This window comes from Sinocyclocheilus rhinocerous, unplaced genomic scaffold, assembly GCF_001515625.1.
Source record: "Sinocyclocheilus rhinocerous isolate Xijiao unplaced genomic scaffold, SAMN03320098_v1.1 scaffold946, whole genome shotgun sequence".
Classification (NCBI taxonomy): Eukaryota; Metazoa; Chordata; class Actinopteri; order Cypriniformes; family Cyprinidae; genus Sinocyclocheilus; species Sinocyclocheilus rhinocerous.
The window spans coordinates 820505-839979 of NW_015633151.1; the positions used below are offsets into that span (position 1 = coordinate 820505).

General features: G+C 33.9%; 1 protein-coding gene across 1 annotated transcript; it reads left to right on the forward strand.

Annotated features, from left to right (window-relative positions):
• The first annotated feature begins 1360 nt into the window (after positions 1-1360).
• LOC107743201 (multidrug resistance protein 1-like) lies at positions 1361-19475 on the forward strand. Its single transcript, XM_016556345.1, has 27 exons — positions 1361-1413; positions 2265-2340; positions 2647-2758; positions 4313-4376; positions 4504-4654; positions 4734-4750; positions 4871-4995; positions 5171-5348; positions 5449-5562; positions 5674-5784; positions 7332-7457; positions 8259-8462; positions 8958-9128; positions 9288-9449; positions 10569-10802; positions 10901-11050; positions 11242-11346; positions 12534-12611; positions 12730-12813; positions 13705-13908; positions 14022-14122; positions 15904-16044; positions 16140-16296; positions 17055-17252; positions 17359-17565; positions 18484-18630; positions 19017-19475. The coding sequence occupies exons 2-27, from the start codon at positions 2289-2291 to the stop codon at positions 19215-19217; spliced, it is 3594 nt and encodes a 1197-aa protein (XP_016411831.1). The 5' UTR covers positions 1361-1413; positions 2265-2288; the 3' UTR covers positions 19218-19475.

Here is a 19475-nt window from a genome sequence, read left to right on the forward strand (position 1 = left end):
TGCAGGATTCATATATTGTCGTTTTGCTGCTGAATATTTACAGACCCTAGTCCATATCGCGTTTTGATTAAAGTGTACTGACCTACTTTTGATATATTCATCCAAATGTTACATATTCCGTGACATTCTGCGTTATAGAAGTTCCAACCAGTCCGTGTTTTCCGCATCGCGGAAATCATAGGGCCCTATGTCTCATATTTTAGAGTAGTCAGAGCAATTTGGGAAAGAAATCAATTAAATCTGTATGTGGATGTGTGTAAATATTCAAATGTAATCCCCTTTGTAATCGTTAACATTTTCATAATTTTTTCTTAGTAACTGTAACTGATTACAGTTACATTTATTTTGTAATTAAATTACGTAACGCCGTTACATGTAACTAGTTACTCCCCAACACTGATTATGGTATATGTAAAGATGATATATGTTATTTATTAAATAAAAGCAATTGCTGCATATCGAAAGTTTGGGTTTGTTTTAAAATCTTAAATAAAAATGCTATAATAAATAAAAATACTACCATGTTTTTGTAAATGCACCATGGTATAAATCAAAGTACTACTGTACTGCTGATACTGTCACCAGACTTTTAGCAAGGGAAATTCTCAATTGAATGTTCAGAATCTGGTTTAGAATGTTGTTGATGTAATGCCAAATTATTTGACTAAGACAACTTAAAATCTAGTCTTGTTTCATTAAAGTCAAAGTTTTGTAAATACGACATTGATGAACATTTCACCAACACACAAAGTCATTTGTCACTAGCCTCATCAAACAGAATTGCAAGAATTTGACAGTATTCAAACAGGTTTCTCGAACACATCCCTCCTCCTCCATTGGTCGAGCAAACAGATAACCCCGCCCCCAAACTCACGCCATTGGAGGCTGTCAGGATGCTCAAAAAAGCAGAGCAATTAGTTACTTGAAAACGCTGAGTCATAGCGTTTAATTATCCCATATCTTCCTTATTTGACCTAGTTATTTCCACATATTAAAGTTTGATAGGAAGTATTTTTACGTCGAAAAAATAGAGCGTCCCCTTTAATCAGAACACTGATGGAGGCGAAAGCGCTCCATAACAGAAAGCCTTGAAGGTAACTCCTAAATACCCTATTAAGATTTTAATGCACACCTATGTTAAACTCTTAGGAGGAACAAAATTCGCGCCTTCTTATCAGTTCATCTTTCATTTTTTCATATAACCTCATTTAACCCAGAGTTTACCGCTATAAGGGCAAAAGTCACAGTTTTTCTCCTTTGCACGCCTACATCTTTTGTGCAGTATTGACTCAGGAAGGGGCGTGTCCAGGTATCACAACGCGCTATAAAACATCATGTAACAAAAGGAGAGTCTCAGCCTGCTGTATCTAGATATTGTCTGTCCGATTGGAGCTTTTGTGATCACCACATGGGGTAAGCCGGAATAAAAAAAATTTATTTGCATATTAAATTGCAAATGCTATAGAAAACGGTTTCATTTAGTCTGGACTTTCTGGTAAACAGCTATCACAGACCATTACAATTATATATTTTTTACTTACAAATGTGAATATGGGGGACAGAGTTTTTAAAATTAAAATAACTACTTTTTTAAAGCTAAAATTATTTTATTGTATGCGTTTCCGATTAGGCCATATCATATTTCACTTGTAGGCTAATACACTTCCGTTTATGTTGTAACCGGTTAGGTAACATGTATGCGGGTTGAATGAATTTAAACTCAGAGATGAACTTATGTAATAATAACACCCAACATGCTAGATAATGACAGTAAAAGCATATATGTAAAACATCTCTTTATGAGTAGTTAAAGGTCCTGTATTTATAAGAAAATATGAATGCAGCAATATGTTTTCCAGTTATAAATCTGTCCATTGCAGCAATACCATTTTTTCATCTCCTCTGAGCATTTATTCAAATAAAAAATTTCGAAAGCCATTGTTTACATTACCATAAATATTATTTATTTATTTGTTTAGTTAAAGCTATATGGGCTTCTTGAGTTAGGCCTACCTTTAAGGTTCTCTAGAGATTTAAAATGTTCAACATGTTACATTTACTCTGTAAGTTCTTCAGATGAGTGTCTTGGTTTCCTTTTAAATCACCATTACATTGATTGTTTTCTTAAAAATGCAGATAAAAAAAAAAAAAAGGTATCATCAGAATGCAAAACCTTTTTAAATGCGTACATCCTTTTGAACCAGCATTGCTTACAGCGACTGTTTTATTTGTGTGTTTTTTAGTTAATTGAATGTTTTATCTAGCAACACAAACACTGTGCTATCACAATGAAAGAAGAGCCGAGCGTTCCATCGACAGACCCTCCTCCTTACTTGCAAGGTGTGTTCTATATATTCATTTACATTTTACATTCATTCATTCATTCATTCATTCATTTTTCTTCCCAAAATGACTAGCAGCCAACAATATTCATAGTACACAATGGCAAGTCTAAAATAAAAATTAGATTGGTATAGTTTGAGTAGAAGTCATTTCATGAAATGGCAATTCTAAATATATGTATATCTATATGATTTGTGTAATTTGTAAAATGCTGCGTCATTTAGAGTTAATTATTTATATTTGACAGACACCTTAGACTTACGCCACCTGTTCATTAAGTAAGCATAAACCTCTTTTGTGCAGAGGTGATCCCCGAGGGCTTTGTTAACCTAGCTTACACCCAGGATGAGAAACCTCAGGAAGACAAACCAGAGGAGCCACCGAAGGAGTCCTCTGGGAAATCAAAGGGCAACGGGTAAATGTGACCAAAAAGCAGAGTTTTTGTAGTTTTGGATGTGGCTGATTTGTATGAGATTGTTTTAGGTGAGTCTTGTCGTTTGTAAGTAGATTCATTGGTAATATAAATAAATGTGTCTATTTACATTCAGTCAGAAATGAACCAGAGCTGGGGGCAAAAATTCCCCAGAAAGTTTTCAGAATTCTCTAGATTTTTAAAATGTTCATCAGTACACCTCTAGTGTTTTTAACTGATAATCTAATACAGGGGTTTCAAACCGGGGACCCCCAGGGATCTGCAAGGGACTGTTAGACAGTCGATGTACAATTTTAGGGGGAAAAACAAACAAACAAACTTTTGTTAAAATCTTAATTCGACATTTATTGTTATTATTTGACATTGGTTATTTTATATTAATACATTTTATTATAATATAAAATAATATTTATTATTTTTTTATTATTTCTTTTTCATTTAATGTTTTTTGAGAGCCATAGTTTTAATGGAAAATTAACTAAAATAACAATACATTTATTTTTAATGAATTTGTAACAGAATTTAAATTTTGTGACACAAATATTTGTTACTGTTGCTTAGTATTTACAAATGTAAACAATTTAAAATATTATTATTTCTTTTTAGGCATTGCCACCAGCATGCTCGTTTTTTGTTTTTTTTGTTTTTCAGTATTCTCTGGATAACCACTTTGGAACTATATTGTGAAAAGCAATATTCAAAAACAGTTGAATTGAATTAAATACATTAAATAGTAAAATAATATTGTAATAATTTATTTTGGTTATAACATCAATGACAATTACTTAATTAAAACTATTTGTATGCCATATATAAAATATATTTTATGCCATATATATTTATAATATTCTGTTCTATTTTTGCTATGGATTTAGACACCATAGTGACTGTATCAATCTTTATTTGACCCTCTAACTCTAGCACTCTCTATTCAAATTCTATTCTTTAAAAAAAAACTTGCCCCTTTCAGACTTGCACTCTATTTATTTACTAACTGCTTTTCTTTAAAAAAAAAAAAAAAACTAAATTTTTTTTAATAAAAAATGTATTTTAACAAAAGCAAAAAAGGCCTCTAACACTAGCTTGCTCTATTTTTCTATTCTATTTTCTTTTGATTTATTATATAATTTAAAAAAAAAACCTTGCCAGGAGTACTGCATTAAGTGAGACTTGTTATAACACTTGCATATCATTGCTCTTTTGTTGATTTTGATTGCTTTTATTGTCCTCATTTGTAAGTCACTTTGAATAAAAGCGTCTGCTAAATGACTAAATGTAAATGTATCAATTAATTCATACAGTTTTTCAAGTTCAATTCAAGTATTTTACATAAATGGATAATCATAATGACATAAATTGATCTTTTATATGCCCCTTAATATGCCTTCATAAAGGTAAAAAAACAAACAAACTGAAACCCTGAAAATTATTTTATTTAAAAAATATTTTATTTTAAATTAAAGATTTAAAATAGTGTCCCTTAATTATAAATAAATAAATCTGAAACCTTAAATGGACTATTTCTTGTTTCAATAGCAAAAAGGAAAAAAAGTCAAAAAAGAAGAAAGAGCCAGTGAAAACAGTTGGGTTTTTTCAGCTGGTAAGTGCGCATCTCTTCAAACATCACACAATTCTTTCGCAGCGTTGATAAGCAGTGATATAACATGCAGTGATAAGCCCTGAGGACAGCAGTCATGTGATTGACTCACATGTTTGTTGTGACGCAGTTTCGTTATGCCACCTGCTCGGAGGTGCTGCTTATGCTGATTGGCCTGCTGTGTGCAGGTGCACATGGCGTTGCCTTGCCTCTCATGTGCGTGGTTTTCGGAGAAATGACTGACAGCTTTGTGTTGAGTGGGCATACCGCTAATCTGACAGGTATATCTAATAGTACGATAAAGAAACATCCATCTAAACGTAAATTCATGTGGTTGAAACATAAGTCCTTGTCAAATAGGGAGAGCGGGGCACAAAGTAACACTTTTTGACTTTCTCAAACTGTGTAAATCCATATGGGGTTCAGAGTATAATTTTTTTATCCACAGTAATTTCACACTTGTATTTGTAAATATCTTCCCTTTTTGTCGCCTATAGATTCTTGCTACTCTGACCAGTAAGGAGCTTTCAGCATATGCTAAAGCAGGAGCAGTAGCTGAAGAGATTCTAGTCGCTATCAGGACTGTTGTGGCATTTAATGGACAGAAAAAAGCAGTGGAAAAGTGAGAACATTCTGTTCTTTTCACTCATCACCATAAGTTCACAACTGTTTTGTCACTTAAACAGAGGAGATAAGATTGGGCCTTCTTCTAAATGTCAAGAATGCGATCAAGCTGTTCTGAATGTGTCCGTTAAAGATGAATGGTTTTCTGTGACAAACTATTTTCTGTATTCTAGGTATGAGAAGAACTTGATAGAAGCAAAGAATTTTGGGGTAAAGAAAGCCATTACCACTAATGTGTCCATGGGTTTGACACAGTTCATTATATTTGGCACTTACGCGCTGGCGTTTTGGTATGGGACAAAACTCTCTGTGGACGAGCCAGAGAATTACTCAATTGGAAAGGTCCTCACTGTAAGTTTGTTAAACTTTTAAAAAAAGCTTTATCTGTTTCTAAATAAAGTCACAGCAGGAGCTGTTTCTTGACCACCAGCGTTGTTACTTTTGACCGCAGGTTTTCTTCTCTGTGATGATTGGCTCATTCTCTTTGGGTCAGGGAGCTCCAAACCTGGAGAGCATCGCTAAGGCCCGGGGTGCTGCTTATGAGGTCTACAAAACAATTGACATGGTACAAACTTTCAGTCTGTCTTCATTCTTTATAATGAAGTTCATATTTATTATATTTATACCCGTATTGTTATTCTGGATGACTTATTTCTGTTCCTGTTACCTGATGCAGCCTCGTCCCATTGACAGCAGTTCAAATGAAGGTCACAAACCAGATCATGTGAAAGGAGATATTGAATTCAAGAACATCCACTTCAGCTATCCCTCCAGAAAAGATGTGAAGGTAGAGTTGCACATTTTCCCACCTGTCAGGAACTTTATTATTGATACTATCCATTGTATTTATTGAAGTTATTACTTAATAAAATTATATTGGTTTTAATTATTTTTTAAATAAATATAATTAATAGTTTTAAAAATGATAACCAGTAAATACTGTGTTTGTCTACATAAAAAAAATATTGCTTTTAAAGATTAATTTAACTCAAAGTGAGCATTAGAGCGTGGCAAAGGTAATTTACATGTAAAAATAAAGGAAAAGGCATGCACAAAAAGACTCAGTATCATCAATAATGTGTATAGAGATATACATTATTGACTAATACTGATAAATTTAAAGGGATAGTTCACCCAAAAATAAAAATTCTGTCATTAATTACTCGCCCTCATGTCGTTCCAAACCCGTAAGACCTTTGTTCATCTTCAGAACACAAGATTTTTTTTTTGATGAAATCCGAGAGCTTTCTGACCCTGCATAGACAGCAATGCAACTACCATGTTCAAGACCCAGAAAGTTAGTAAGGACATTGTTAAAATAGTTAAATAAAGTCGTTATTTTTGTTTTCTTTGCGCACAAAAAGTAGCTTCATAATATTAAGGTTGAACCACTGATGTCACATGGATTATTTTAACGATGTCCTTACTACCTTTCTGGGTCTTGAACGTGTCAGTTGCGTTGCTGTCTATGCAGGGTCAGAAAGCTCTCGAATTTCATAAAAAAATATCCTAATTTGTGTCCAAAGATTAACGAAGGTCTTACGGGTTTGGAACAACATGAGGTGAGTAATTAAAGGGTTAGTTCACCCAAAAATGAAAATTCTGTAATTAATTATTCACCCTCGTGTTGTTTGAAACCCCTAAGACCTCCGTTCAACTTCGGAACACAATTTAAGATATTTTTGATGAAATCTGAGGGCTCTCTGACCCTCCCATAGACAGCAAGGTAACTACCACATTCAAGGTCCAGAAAAGTACCAAGATGATCGACAAAGTAGTCTGTGTGACATCAGTGGTTCAACAGTAAAGTTACGAAGCTACGAGAATACTTTTTTGCGCAAAGAAAACAAAAATAACGACTTTATTCCACATTTTCGTCTCTACTGCGTCACTTTGGACGCGCGTTCACGACAGTACCATGACGCGAGCGTGTGGCGGCACCAGCGCTGACACAGATCCGGCGTGATGACGTCATTACGCCGGAACTGGATCAGCGCCGCCACACGCTCGCGTCATGATACTGTCGTGAACGCGCGTCCAAAGTGACGCAGTAGTTGGTAGTTACCTTGCTGTCTATGGGAGGGTCAGAGAGCCCTCATATTTCATCAAAAATATCTTAAATTGTGTTCTGAAGATGAACAAAGTTCTTACGGGATTGGAACAACACGAGGGTGAGTAATTAATGACAGAATTTTCATTATTGGGTGAACTATCCCTTTCAGGGTGAGTCATTTAAGTATGTAACGTTGCCTCATAACCAATATGGTACTGATATATTGTGCATCTATAGAAATTGTAACCTACTGAGGACTGATTCAATGTGTCCCTGTGCAGATTCTGCAGGGAATGAGTCTGAAAATCCCTCATGGAAAGACCATTGCATTGGTTGGAGCCAGTGGCTGTGGGAAAAGCACAACAATTCAGCTTCTGCAGCGCTTCTATGACCCTGATTCAGGAGAGGTAACACTGACTAATGAGCAACCGTGAATCATTTCACCTCTCAGTTAAAGCTGCATTCCTTCAATACTTCACGTCACACAAAAAATGATGGAATTCAGTCAGTCTCAGGCAGTGTTGGGGAGTAACTAGTTACATGTAACGGAATTACGTAATTTAATTACAAAATAAAAGTAATTGTAATCAGTTACAGTTACTAAGAAAAAATGTGTAATTAAATTACAGTTACTTATGAAAATGTTAAGGATTGCAAATGGGGTTACATCTGATTTTTTCTCATACACTCCTACATACAGATTTAATTGAGTTCTTTCATAAATTGCAGTGACTGCTCTAAAATATGAAACAACAATGTTTCAGGAGTTTAGAACAAGCTTATTCGATAACTCTTTTATTTCCTTTATGGGTTTATGTAGCTATGCTTCATTTTTTAAGATGAACTGTTTTCTCCAAGGCATTGTTAGATTCCAGACAGTGTTTCCTGTCATAGGAATTAAAATATTATAGTCTTAATTCAAGTGATGAAGGATTTTGAAAGTCTGACAGTTTTCAGTGTTGATCACATATTGTAAGTTTGAAAATGATTAACAGTTGAAACCGTTAGAAATTTTGAAAAGTAATCAAAAAGTAATCAAATGTAATCAGTTACATTACTTTAATAAAGTAATTGAAAAGTTACACTACTTATTACATTTTAAGTAGGGTAACTTGTAATCTGTAACCTATTACATTTCCAAAGTAACCTTCCCAACTCTGGTCTCAGGAAAGAAGAGCTTTTATTTTATGAAATATGTACAATTGCAGGTGACTCTGGATGGTCATGATATCCGCTCTCTGAATGTGTGCTGGCTGAGGGAGAACATGGGTATCGTGAGTCAGGAGCCTGTTCTTTTTGGAACCACCATCGCTGAGAACATACGCTACGGCCGTGAAGACGCCACTGATGAAGACATTGAACGAGCCATTAAAGAGGCCAATGCCTACGATTTCATTTCCAAACTACCAGATGTGAGCACTGTACTGTACTTTTTTTTATTAAAGGTTTTGACTCAGTTCAGCCCCTAAAAATTGAAGGCAAAAAGAAGCTCATCTATGTTTTTAATTTAGACAAAGTAGACTTTTTAATAATGGCCCTTTAACAGTTATCGGCCATAACATAAAATAAATTATCTGCTTATTGAAATAGTTTATTAGTAGTTAATAGTTAATTAGCCAGAATTTTAATATTGGTCAACCCCTACTTGGAAATGTTTAGATTTTTGCATTTTGAGCAGATATTATGTATGTGAGCTGCACTACAGTGTGTATATATATATATATATATATATATAAGCAGCATTTATATTATGTGCTGTCTACCTGCTGTTTGCTTGTAATTGTTTGTGAAGTTTACTAGAAATGTCCGAATGAAAATAATTTCTTCACCGGTTTATTTTAGTCTAGTTGTGTTAAGTCTGAAAGGGAGTTAGATGTTTTAAAAAATATTTTTTTGTTCTGAGACAGAAGCTGAACACTATGGTTGGAGAGAGAGGGGCTCAGCTGAGCGGAGGCCAAAAACAGAGGATCGCTATTGCTCGAGCTCTCGTCAAAAACCCCAAAATCCTCCTGCTGGATGAGGCCACATCAGCCCTGGATACACAGAGCGAGTCCATCGTTCAGGCAGCTTTGGACAAGGTAATGTAAAACACAGTGCATTTCCAAGAGTACTGGAATAGAACAGGTTATATTTGCATATTATGGATATCTTTTATTACAGTTTTTGTTGTGCTAACAGAGTATTAGCCAACAAATGTGTAACACTGCAGATTAATAATTGTGTGTATTGCTTCTTAGGCCAGAGCAGGACGTACTACCATTGTGATTGCACACCGCCTGTCAACTATTCGTTCGGCAGATATAATTGCTGGCTTCAGTGAAGGCAAAGTGGTGGAACAGGGAACTCACAGAGAACTCATGGCCAAGAAAGGAGTGTATTATTCTCTCGTAATGCAACAGGTACATGTTTGTCTCTCTTCATGGCAACTGTGTAATAATAGCGAGATAGAACTGACTTTATGAACTTCTATGCTGTTGTTTCCTTAAATCAGGGTTTTCAAACCTAACACATTTAACAAATTTGATATTCTTACACATTTGTTTTGCTTTCTAAACTATGAATCATGTAATTAATCAAATTTATTTTATTCCATTGACAGCCACTATTTGTAACAGTAATTCCAGTAAGAGAAAATAAACGTTTTATTATTACTAAATGTTTATACATCTTATTTCTTTATTCTTACAGTTAGTAGAAAAAATATTGGCATATATATATATATATATATATATTTTTTTTTTTTTTTTTTTTTTTTTTTTTCCATACCACCTCAGTAGTGCCACAAACTGATCACCTCCATGTCACGCCGAATTGAGGCAGTAATTAAAGCAAAAGGAGCCCCTACCAAGTATTGAGTACATGTACAGTAAATGAACATACTTTCCAGAAGGCTAAAAATGTTTTTTTTATTGGTCTTAATAAGTATTCTAATTTGTTGAGATAGTTAATTGGTGGGTTTTTGTTAAATGTGGGCCAAAATCAGCACAATTAAAAGAACCAAAGACTTAAACTACTTCAGTCTATGTGCATTGCATTTATTTAATACACGAGTTTCACAATTTGAGTTGAATTACTGAAATAAATGAACTTTTCTACGACATTCTAATTTATTGAGATGCACCTGTATATATATTCAAAAGTTGGGTTCAGTAAGATTTAATCTTTTTGAAAGAAATCTTTTACTGAAAAAGAAATCAATCTTTTATCTTACTGACCCCAAAATTTTGAACAGTAGCGTGTGTGTGTGTGTGTGTGTGTGTGTATGTGTGTGTTGGTTGCAGTACTGTGAAATTACAATATAAAAGGCAATTATAATGGAATATTACCATGCTTAATATTTCTGCCACTCAGTATAAAGGAGACTTTATACACTTAAATTAATAAAAAATAAATATATAAAAACACCTGTATCCTTTAGGAAGGGGGTCTCTCGCATGAAGGCCACCATATTTGAAGTTATTTGGCATAATGTTTTTATTTATTTATTTGTTTATTTTTCTACTCATTTACATTAACAGACCTCTGGGAGACCAAATGATGATGATCTTGATGCCAATGAAGATGATACTCAGGATGATTCTGAGGGAGAAACCGGTGAGGAATCTTCTGAAACAGAAACTCCTGAGGGAGGAATGGAAATGCAAATGGAGAGCGGAACCTTTAGAAGAAGCTTAAGACGTGGCAGTGAGAGACGTTCCTCCAGAAAGAAGTCCTCAAAGAAGAAGAGCAAGAAATCCAAACAAGACAAAAAGGTACATGCACTCCGCTTCTTTGATGCTACAGAGTGAATCACACTGGTGATTCTTAAATGGAGTAATTGGATCTTGTTCTTTTCAAAATTCTCTTGTAGGAAAAAGAAAAAGCTCCAGAAATACCTTTCACTAAAATTCTGGCTCTGAACAAGCCAGAATGGCCGTACCTGCTGGTGGGCACGCTGGCCAGCCTTGTGGGTGGAGCTGTTTATCCCTGTGTGGCCATTCTGTTTGCCAAAATCATTGGAGTGAGTGTCCTTTGTCTGTGTTTGCACATCTCTGAACAAAAATCTCTATTGTGTAGCTCATCTCCTCATGATAGTTTCAAAATAATTCATTTAAAAATGTGGATTGGATTTTACACTAGTCCGCTAAGCACATAGCATTTAGAATGATTTCATCAGAATGTTCGGTTCAATAGAATCTCATCTGTTTCTAGGTGTTTGCAGAGGTTGACCCTGATGTAAAGCGACAGAAGACCATGATGTTCTCACTTTTCTTTCTACTAACGGGAGCAGTGGCCTTTGTCACATATTTCTTCCAGGTGAGTCTATGTGCATTTCCATTACAGATTTGCGCAAATCTTTGTGATATTTTATAAATGTTCATTAAAAAAAACTATTGCGAAATGGCAGTGTTTCCATTCCCCGATTTTATGCCACTAAAATTAAATTTTTACCTCTCGCAATAAGTCATGGCGACAGAAGTAGGTAGGTTTGCATATATCGCAGCCATCGCACTATATAGCCATTATTTTTAGTCGAAGGAGACGTATACGTTCAGTTCGCAATTTCAATTTGCGCAATTTGAAGGGTAATGCAAACGAAGCTTATGTTGCATTATTACTAGCGTTTGCTACTATTTTGGGTTAGAGAGATGAACACCTTTGAGACATGAGACACCTTTTTATAGGCCATCTGTTGGGACTGAACCAGCTAATATTAATTTCCACGGACTAGGGGCAGGATTGCTTTCTAATTACTGATAGATTTCTGGTGGTGTCTTGGCTTTCCATGCCTTTTTGCACTTCCCTTTCTTCAGGAGTTCAATGCTTTTTCCCTGTGACATTCCACTTTATTACACAGAACTTGATTTCTGAACTTATTTGTTTAGTTTTCTTTGTATGTATGGATTACTTGGGTTGTTACCGACATCTGGTGAAAATTTCATGTCAACAGCACCTTTAGAAATATATTTACTGAGAAAAATGGTGATGTGTTCAATACTTATTTTACTCACTGTATTATATATATATATATATATATAATAAAACTAGTATCTAGTTTATAAATAAACTATATTTATACATACACCGTTCAACATTTTGAGTTTGGTAAGATAATTTTTTTTAAGTTATGTCCTCTTATGTCCATCAATGCTGCATTTATTTGAGTAAAAATACAGTAAAACAGTACAGTATTCTTGTAATATAAAATAAAATAATTACAAACATTTATAAATACATTTAAATTTAAAATAAATTTTTTTATGTTTGAATTACGATGAAATACTTCAATATGCAATTTATTCCTGTGATGACATAACTGAATTTTCAGCATCAATACTCCAGTCTTCAGAAATCATTCTAAAAAGCTGATTTGGTGCTAAAGAAAACATTTTTATTATCAGTGTTGAAAACAGTTGTTCTACTTAATATATTTGTTGAATATATGGTGTACGTACTGTATAGTTGCTGTACGTAATTTCCACATCTGTTGCTCTGTCCTGTAGGGCTTCATGTTTGGTAAATCTGGGGAGCTGCTAACCATGAGGTTGAGACGTCAGACTTTCAATGCCATGATCAGACAGGTATGGCACATTTCCCGCATCTCTTGTTCCATTACTATATGCAGTTGAGAACTAATCTGGAACAAAGAAATAGCTATTGAAATGCGTGCTTCATCCTCAAGCCTGTTTCTCTCAACAGGAGATTGCTTGGTTTGATGACAACAACAATGCAGTGGGAGTCCTGACCACTAAATTAGCCACAGATGCGTCTCTGGTTAAAGGGGTGAGTGGAACACAGTGATTTGCCATCAGAACCAGTAATTAAGTTTTCACTGTGGAAACAGCCTGTGTTTTTGGCTCTGGTTCATTACATCCATCTCTTTAAACCGTTATAGGCCTGGCTGAATCTGTTTCTCAGTCGTATTTATGTGAGAGCTAATCCATATGACTACAGCTTTTATTATAGTTTTGAATTCACAGGTACACGACCATTCAAACGTTAGGGGTTGATAATTTTTTTTTTTAAGTCTCTTATGCTCACCAATTTATTTGATCAAAAATACAGTACAACTGTAATATTGTAAAATAATTATCTTCAGTTTGAATACATTTTAAAATGTAATTTAGTCCTGTAATGGCAAAGCTGATTTTTCAGCACCATCACTCCCGTCTTAATTTGACATGTTCCTTCAGAAATCATTCTAATATGCTAATTAGCTGCTTAAGAAATATTTATTGTTATCAATGTTAATATTTGAATAAGTGTTATTTAAGTATATTTGAAATACTATTTATATGTATTTTTGTCATTTTTATTCTGATTTTTTTTTATATATATATAATATATATAGTTATATATATAACTCTATCTTTATATTCCAACTTCCATCTTTTTATTTTATTTCATGCAATGGCTTTGTGCTGCTTAATATTTTTGTGAAAACCATGATACATTTTTCAGGATTCTTTGACATTATTTATTTAAAATAGAAATCTTTTGTAATATTCTAAATGTCTTTACTGTCACTTTTGATCAATTTAAAGCGTCTTTGCAGATTAAAAAATCTTACTCACACCAAACTTTTGAACGGGAGTGTATTTAAATATTATATTTATTGATAATGTAGCTTAGTTGGGTAGTGACTTTTTTCTTCTCTCTTCTTCTCATCTCTAGGCAGCAGGATCCAGATTAGGTCTAGCCACAAACACTATCTGTGCACTTGGCATCGCTGTCATTGTGGCCTTCATCCATAGCTGGCAGCTCACCTTGCTTATCCTTGCCTGTGTCCCCTTCCTCACGGGGGCTAATTTCATCCAGATGAGAGCCATGTCAGGACATGCATCCAAAGATCAGAGTGCACTGGAGATGTCTGGCAAGGTGCAGTATACTGGTCATTGACCCTTTGTTTTGGTTTTGTTTTGTTCAATTTATGTGATTTAATATATGCATTAAAGGATTATGTATAACTGACTGGTAACTCGTCTCCACAGATATCCACAGAAACTGTTGAGAACTTCAGAACGGTTGTTGCATTAACCCGCGAAGACGTCTTCTTCCACAAGTTTATTGACAGCCTGAGCAAGCCATACCAGTAAAATCACATTTTTAACACTAAACATTTTAATACAGGGGTTTTCAAACTGGGGTCCGGGGACCACAAGGTGGTGCTAAGGGCCCCATGGAAAATTTGAAGAAGAAGACAAAAGAAAAAGAGTTCACAAAATGTACTTTAGGGGCTGTCAAAGTTAACCTAAAATATTTTGTTTAATTTTTAACAGCTTTGGAATTATATTTGTGTTAAAAGCATTAAATTGAAAATGTTTCTCTTTTATAACTTTAACATTACTGTAATGGTGTGTTTAAAAGAAGTATATATATTTAATATTATATTTAATAATAATTAATTAAATATATATTTTTTAATATTTACATTTTTCTATTTAAAAATACACTACCAGTCAAATGTTTCTGAACAGTAAGATTTTTTACGTTTTTTAAAGAATTCTCTTCTGCTCATCAAACCTGCATTTATTTGATCCAAAATACAGCAAAAACAGTAATGTTGTGAAATATGTTTTACTATTTAAAATAACTGCTTAGTATCTGAATATATTTTAAAATGTAATTTATTTCTGTGATTTCAAAGCAAAATTTTTTGCATCATTACTCCATTACTCCTACATGATCCTTCAGAAATCACTCTAATATTCTGATTTGCTGCTCAAAAAACATTTATTATTATTATTATGTTGAAAACAGCTGAGTAGATTTTTTTTCAGGTTTCTTTGGTGAATAGAAAGTTCAGAAGAACAGCATTTATCTGAAATAGAAATCGTTTGTAATATTAGAAATGTCTTTATCATCACTTTTGGTCAATTTAATTTTCCTTGCAAAATAAAAGTATTAATTTCTGTAACCCCCTGAAAAAAATAAAAGATGACTCCAAGCCTTTGAATATTACATAAGCTTTTTATTTCAGATAAATGCTGATCTTTGGATCTTTCTATTCATCAAAGAATCCTGGGAAAAAATTTACTCAACTGTTTTAAATATTGATAATAATAATAATTTAAAAAAAATTCTTGAGCAGCAAATCAGCATATTAGAATGATTTCTGAAGGACCATGTGGCACGGAACACTGAAGTAATGATGCTGAAAATGTAGCTTTGATCAAAGGAATAAATTACATTTTAAAATATATAGTATAGAAAGCAGTTATTTTAAATAAAATAAAAAATGTTTCACAATATTACTGCTTTTGCTGTATTTTGGATCAACTAAATGCAGGCTTGGTGAGCAAAAAAGAATTCTTTAAAAAACATAAAAAAATCTTACTGTTCAAAAACTTTGAATAATAATTTGTTTATAATAATAAATAAACTTTGAATAATAATTTTTGACTTTAGTACAGTGACAGTATTATTACTTAATTTAGAAAATATTTTAAACACTTTTTTTCTCATGCATTATAAATAAATTTTTGTACATGAATATATATAACAACCTTTCTTTTTTTTTTAGGATAGGATAGGTGTCCCTCACAAGCAGTGCTGTTATTGTTAGCTTAATTAATTGAAATGAAGCACTAAAGCTAAACAGAAATGTATATGAAAAAAAAAAAAACAGAATTATTAAAATGAAAACGGAATATCTAAAAATAAAAAATGAATACCAACTATAATAGTTGTATAATAAATAATACTAAAATAACACGGGAATCATTTAATATTTGAAGGTCCTAAGCACTAAAACTTCTAAAATCTCAGAAACTGCAAACGGCTAATTTTATCTGTGGCTCAACAAAAGTGCTCAGCTAATGCCAAATCTGATTCAGCCAAATCTTACAAACGGCAATACGTGATATGTTTCAGATCTAGTTTGTGTAAAGCACCCATCTACGGAATCACCTTTGCTCTTGCCCAAGCCATTCCTTACCTGGTCAATGCCGCAATCTTCCGCTTCGGAGCCTGGCTTATTGCACGCTGCTACACAGAATATGAAAATGTTTTCCTGTAAGTACAGTTTTTATAAAGACTTTATATGTATGTGATATTTGAATATCAAGCACACTCTTTGCTACATTGATGTGTTGGTTCGTCTTCCACAGGGTGTTTTCTGTGATCGTCTTTGCTGCAATGAACATTGGTCAGTCCTCATCATTCGCCCCTGACTTTGCCAAAGCCAAAGCCGCAGCGGGGAGGATCTTACTGCTGCTAGAAAAGAAGCCAAACATCGATATCTATGACGAGTCTGGACACCGACCAGTAAGTATGAAATACTCAAACGGTTAGAAGTGGTCACCAAAAAGCACAACATATAATACATGCATACACCGTAAAAAAAAATTTACCGTAAAAAATACGGTAGCAACGTTTTAGGTTTTACGGTTTTAACTTAAATTTACAGTTAAATACCGTAATTTCATTTGATATAATGTTAATATACCAACCTATTGAAGTACTGAAATCTGTTTTGTATTTTTGTAATACACTGATAACCACCAAATGCAGGTGGTGATGAGAAAGTCACATGATGAACCAAAGCCCAACACAAGCAGCTTTTAAATAATAACATATATAGAAGGTGCACAGTGTCATTCACACAAACGCTAAACACCATCATGGTAACACACATGAAACTGAAATAATGCAATAAACATTCATTTAACAACATTAGGTGTAACACACAACCCTAATATACAAAACTGATAAGAAAAAACTAAGAAGAAACATAGTTATTTCAACAAAAAAACATCAAATTTGAAATGTAACGCAGGGAATTCTGGAAATGTCAATTTATGGTTATTCACAGTAAATTATACGGTATTTTTCACTTCCAAACACGGTATACTACCGTAAAATTTATGTCCAATACATGTAATGTCCAATACAGTTTTTCACTGTATATAGTAGGGGAATTTACCGTTAACCATTTAACAGGCTTTTACTGTAGCATTTTTACAGTCTTTTACCGATAAATTCACGGTCATTTTTTACAGTGTATCTAATCTTTTTTTTTTCAGACAAACTTTTCAGGGAATATTGAATTCCGAGATGTGCATTTCTGCTATCCAACGCGTCAGAATGTGAAAGTCCTGCAGGGCCTGAATGTGTCCGTGTGTCAGGGCCAGACCCTGGCCCTGGTGGGCAGCAGTGGTTGTGGCAAGAGCACCACCATTCAGCTTCTGGAGCGTTTCTACGACCCTGCGGCAGGCCAAGTGGTGAGTTCATCAGGTGGTTTGGTGTGCCTAGAGGTCTAAGCCATTATTTTGGCTCAAGGGATCAATTTATGCCTCACATTCTGTCTGGGTTTTGCTTGTCGCGCAGTTTGTAGATGGGAACGACAGCAGAAGTATGAACTTGGCATGGCTGCGCACGCAGATGGGGCTGGTGTCTCAGGAGCCCATCCTGTTTGATTGTACCATTGCTGAGAACATTCAGTATGGAGACAACAGCCGCGACGTCAGCCAGGAGGAGATCGAGGAAGCTGCGAAGAAGGCCAACATTCATCATTTCATCCTTGGCCTTCCAGAGGTATGCATGATGTCTCTGTTAATGTGTGTGTTTGTGCATTTTGCTTTACAAGCAAGTTCACTACTTAAAACAATCTAAAACAAAAACATATTTTGAAATATCATTACACTTATTACTATCTTAAAATGTTATTTATTTATGTGAAGGCATGCTCCAGTCTTCAGTCTCACATGATCCTTCAGAAATCATTCTAATATGCTGATTTGCTGCTCAAGAAACATTTCTTAATATTGTCAATGTTGAAAACAGTTGTATTTTTGTTGAAGATTTTTTCTTCAGGATTCTTTATTAAATATAATATTCAACAGGGTTGTTATAGTTACCAAAAACCAGAAAACATTTTTTGTTATTTGAAATAAAATTGAAACAACTGAAATACGATACAAATATATTTTTAAAAAAAAACTTTTAATTTATTTTATTTCAGCTAATTGCCGTAAAATTTCTAATTTTCATTTAGTTTATCTTTACGTACTAAAATAAGTACAACTGAAATAAAAATGAATGAAAACTATATAGACATATAATAAAAATCGAATAAAAATGACAGACACATGACTAAAACTTTAATTAAAATTAAAATTAAAACAAAATAAAAAAACGAATTCAAAATGTTGCTTAAAATTATAATAGTGCCTTGATGATAGTAAAATAACCAGTGTTCAAAAGAAAAGCATTTATTTAAATACAATTTATGATATTAGTAATGTCTACACTTTTGATCAATTTCAATCAAATGTGATCAATTTGAATAAAAGTATTAATTTCTTTCAAATAAAAATTCCCTCCAGACTTCTGAACAGTATATTATATTATATTATATTATATTATATTATATTATATTATATTATATGCTCTAAGCTGCCAATAAAAACTGTCTGATTTCATGATCTATATACATATATAATATCCTTTCAGAAATACAACACTCGAGTTGGAGATAAAGGCGCTCAGCTGTCTGGAGGACAGAAGCAAAGGATAGCCATCGCTCGAGCTCTGGTCCGCAATCCCAAACTTCTGCTGCTGGACGAGGCCACGTCTGCACTCGACACAGAGAGCGAGAAGGTTTGTACAGGCTCTTACACATATTTTCAAAACTATTTCTAAGTATTTCATTAGTAAAGTTCATTTTATACAGTATATTAAAGCTGTTTCTTTTTTGGTACTGAATGGACTGTATGCATTTCTGCCTTCAACCAGCAGGTGGCACTTTTTTGATAGTTTGAACTTGTGTGCCTGCCATCCTGCTGGTTTTAGGGAATACCTTTAAAATCGTAGATTTACACTCTACATACTCCCTGAGTTTGAATGTCGCAGTACATTTCGAAAAGGAAACAAAAAGATCAAACCTAAGACTCAAGTCAAGAGATTTCATTCATAAAGTGTTGCTTTAAATATCCATTTAGCGCTAGTTTAAAGTTTTGGCCACTTCTTTCTTTCCTGTTACACAGATTGTGCAGAAGGCCCTTGATGACGCTCGGCATGGCCGCACATGTATCGTCATTGCCCATCGCCTGTCCACTATTTATAATGCTGACATCATCGTGGTTGTTCAGAACGGCAAGGTGACTGAGCAGGGAACGCATGCTCAACTCATAGCCAAACAAGGGGCCTACTATGCTCTAGTGAATGCACAAGTGTCTGCACAATAACTTAATCTCCCTTTGATTTATTCTAGTGGTTGTATATCTCAAATGAAGGGCAAAGTTAAATGATTAAATGGTGCAGTTAATCTTAAATTCAATTGGAATCTCCTCTGTCACTAAATATTCAGTTTGTTTTAGGATTAAATGACTTTGAATGTAAAAGCTTACAGTTGATAAGCTAAGAAGCATTTAAATATTCTGACTCTAGACACAAACAAACAAAAAAGTGGGATAATTGTTATTTAGTTATTTTGTTACAATGAA

Coding starts and splice junctions, on each gene's coding strand:
- LOC107743201 (XM_016556345.1), top strand. CDS start 2,289: ATGAAAGAAGAGCCGAGCGTTCCATCGACAGACCCTCCTCCTTACTTG. Junction 5,785..7,331: donor CCTCCAGAAAAGATGTGAAG/GTAGAGTTGCAC, acceptor GTCCCTGTGCAG/ATTCTGCAGGGAATGAGTCT. Junction 10,803..10,900: donor AATCCAAACAAGACAAAAAG/GTACATGCACTC, acceptor ATTCTCTTGTAG/GAAAAAGAAAAAGCTCCAGA.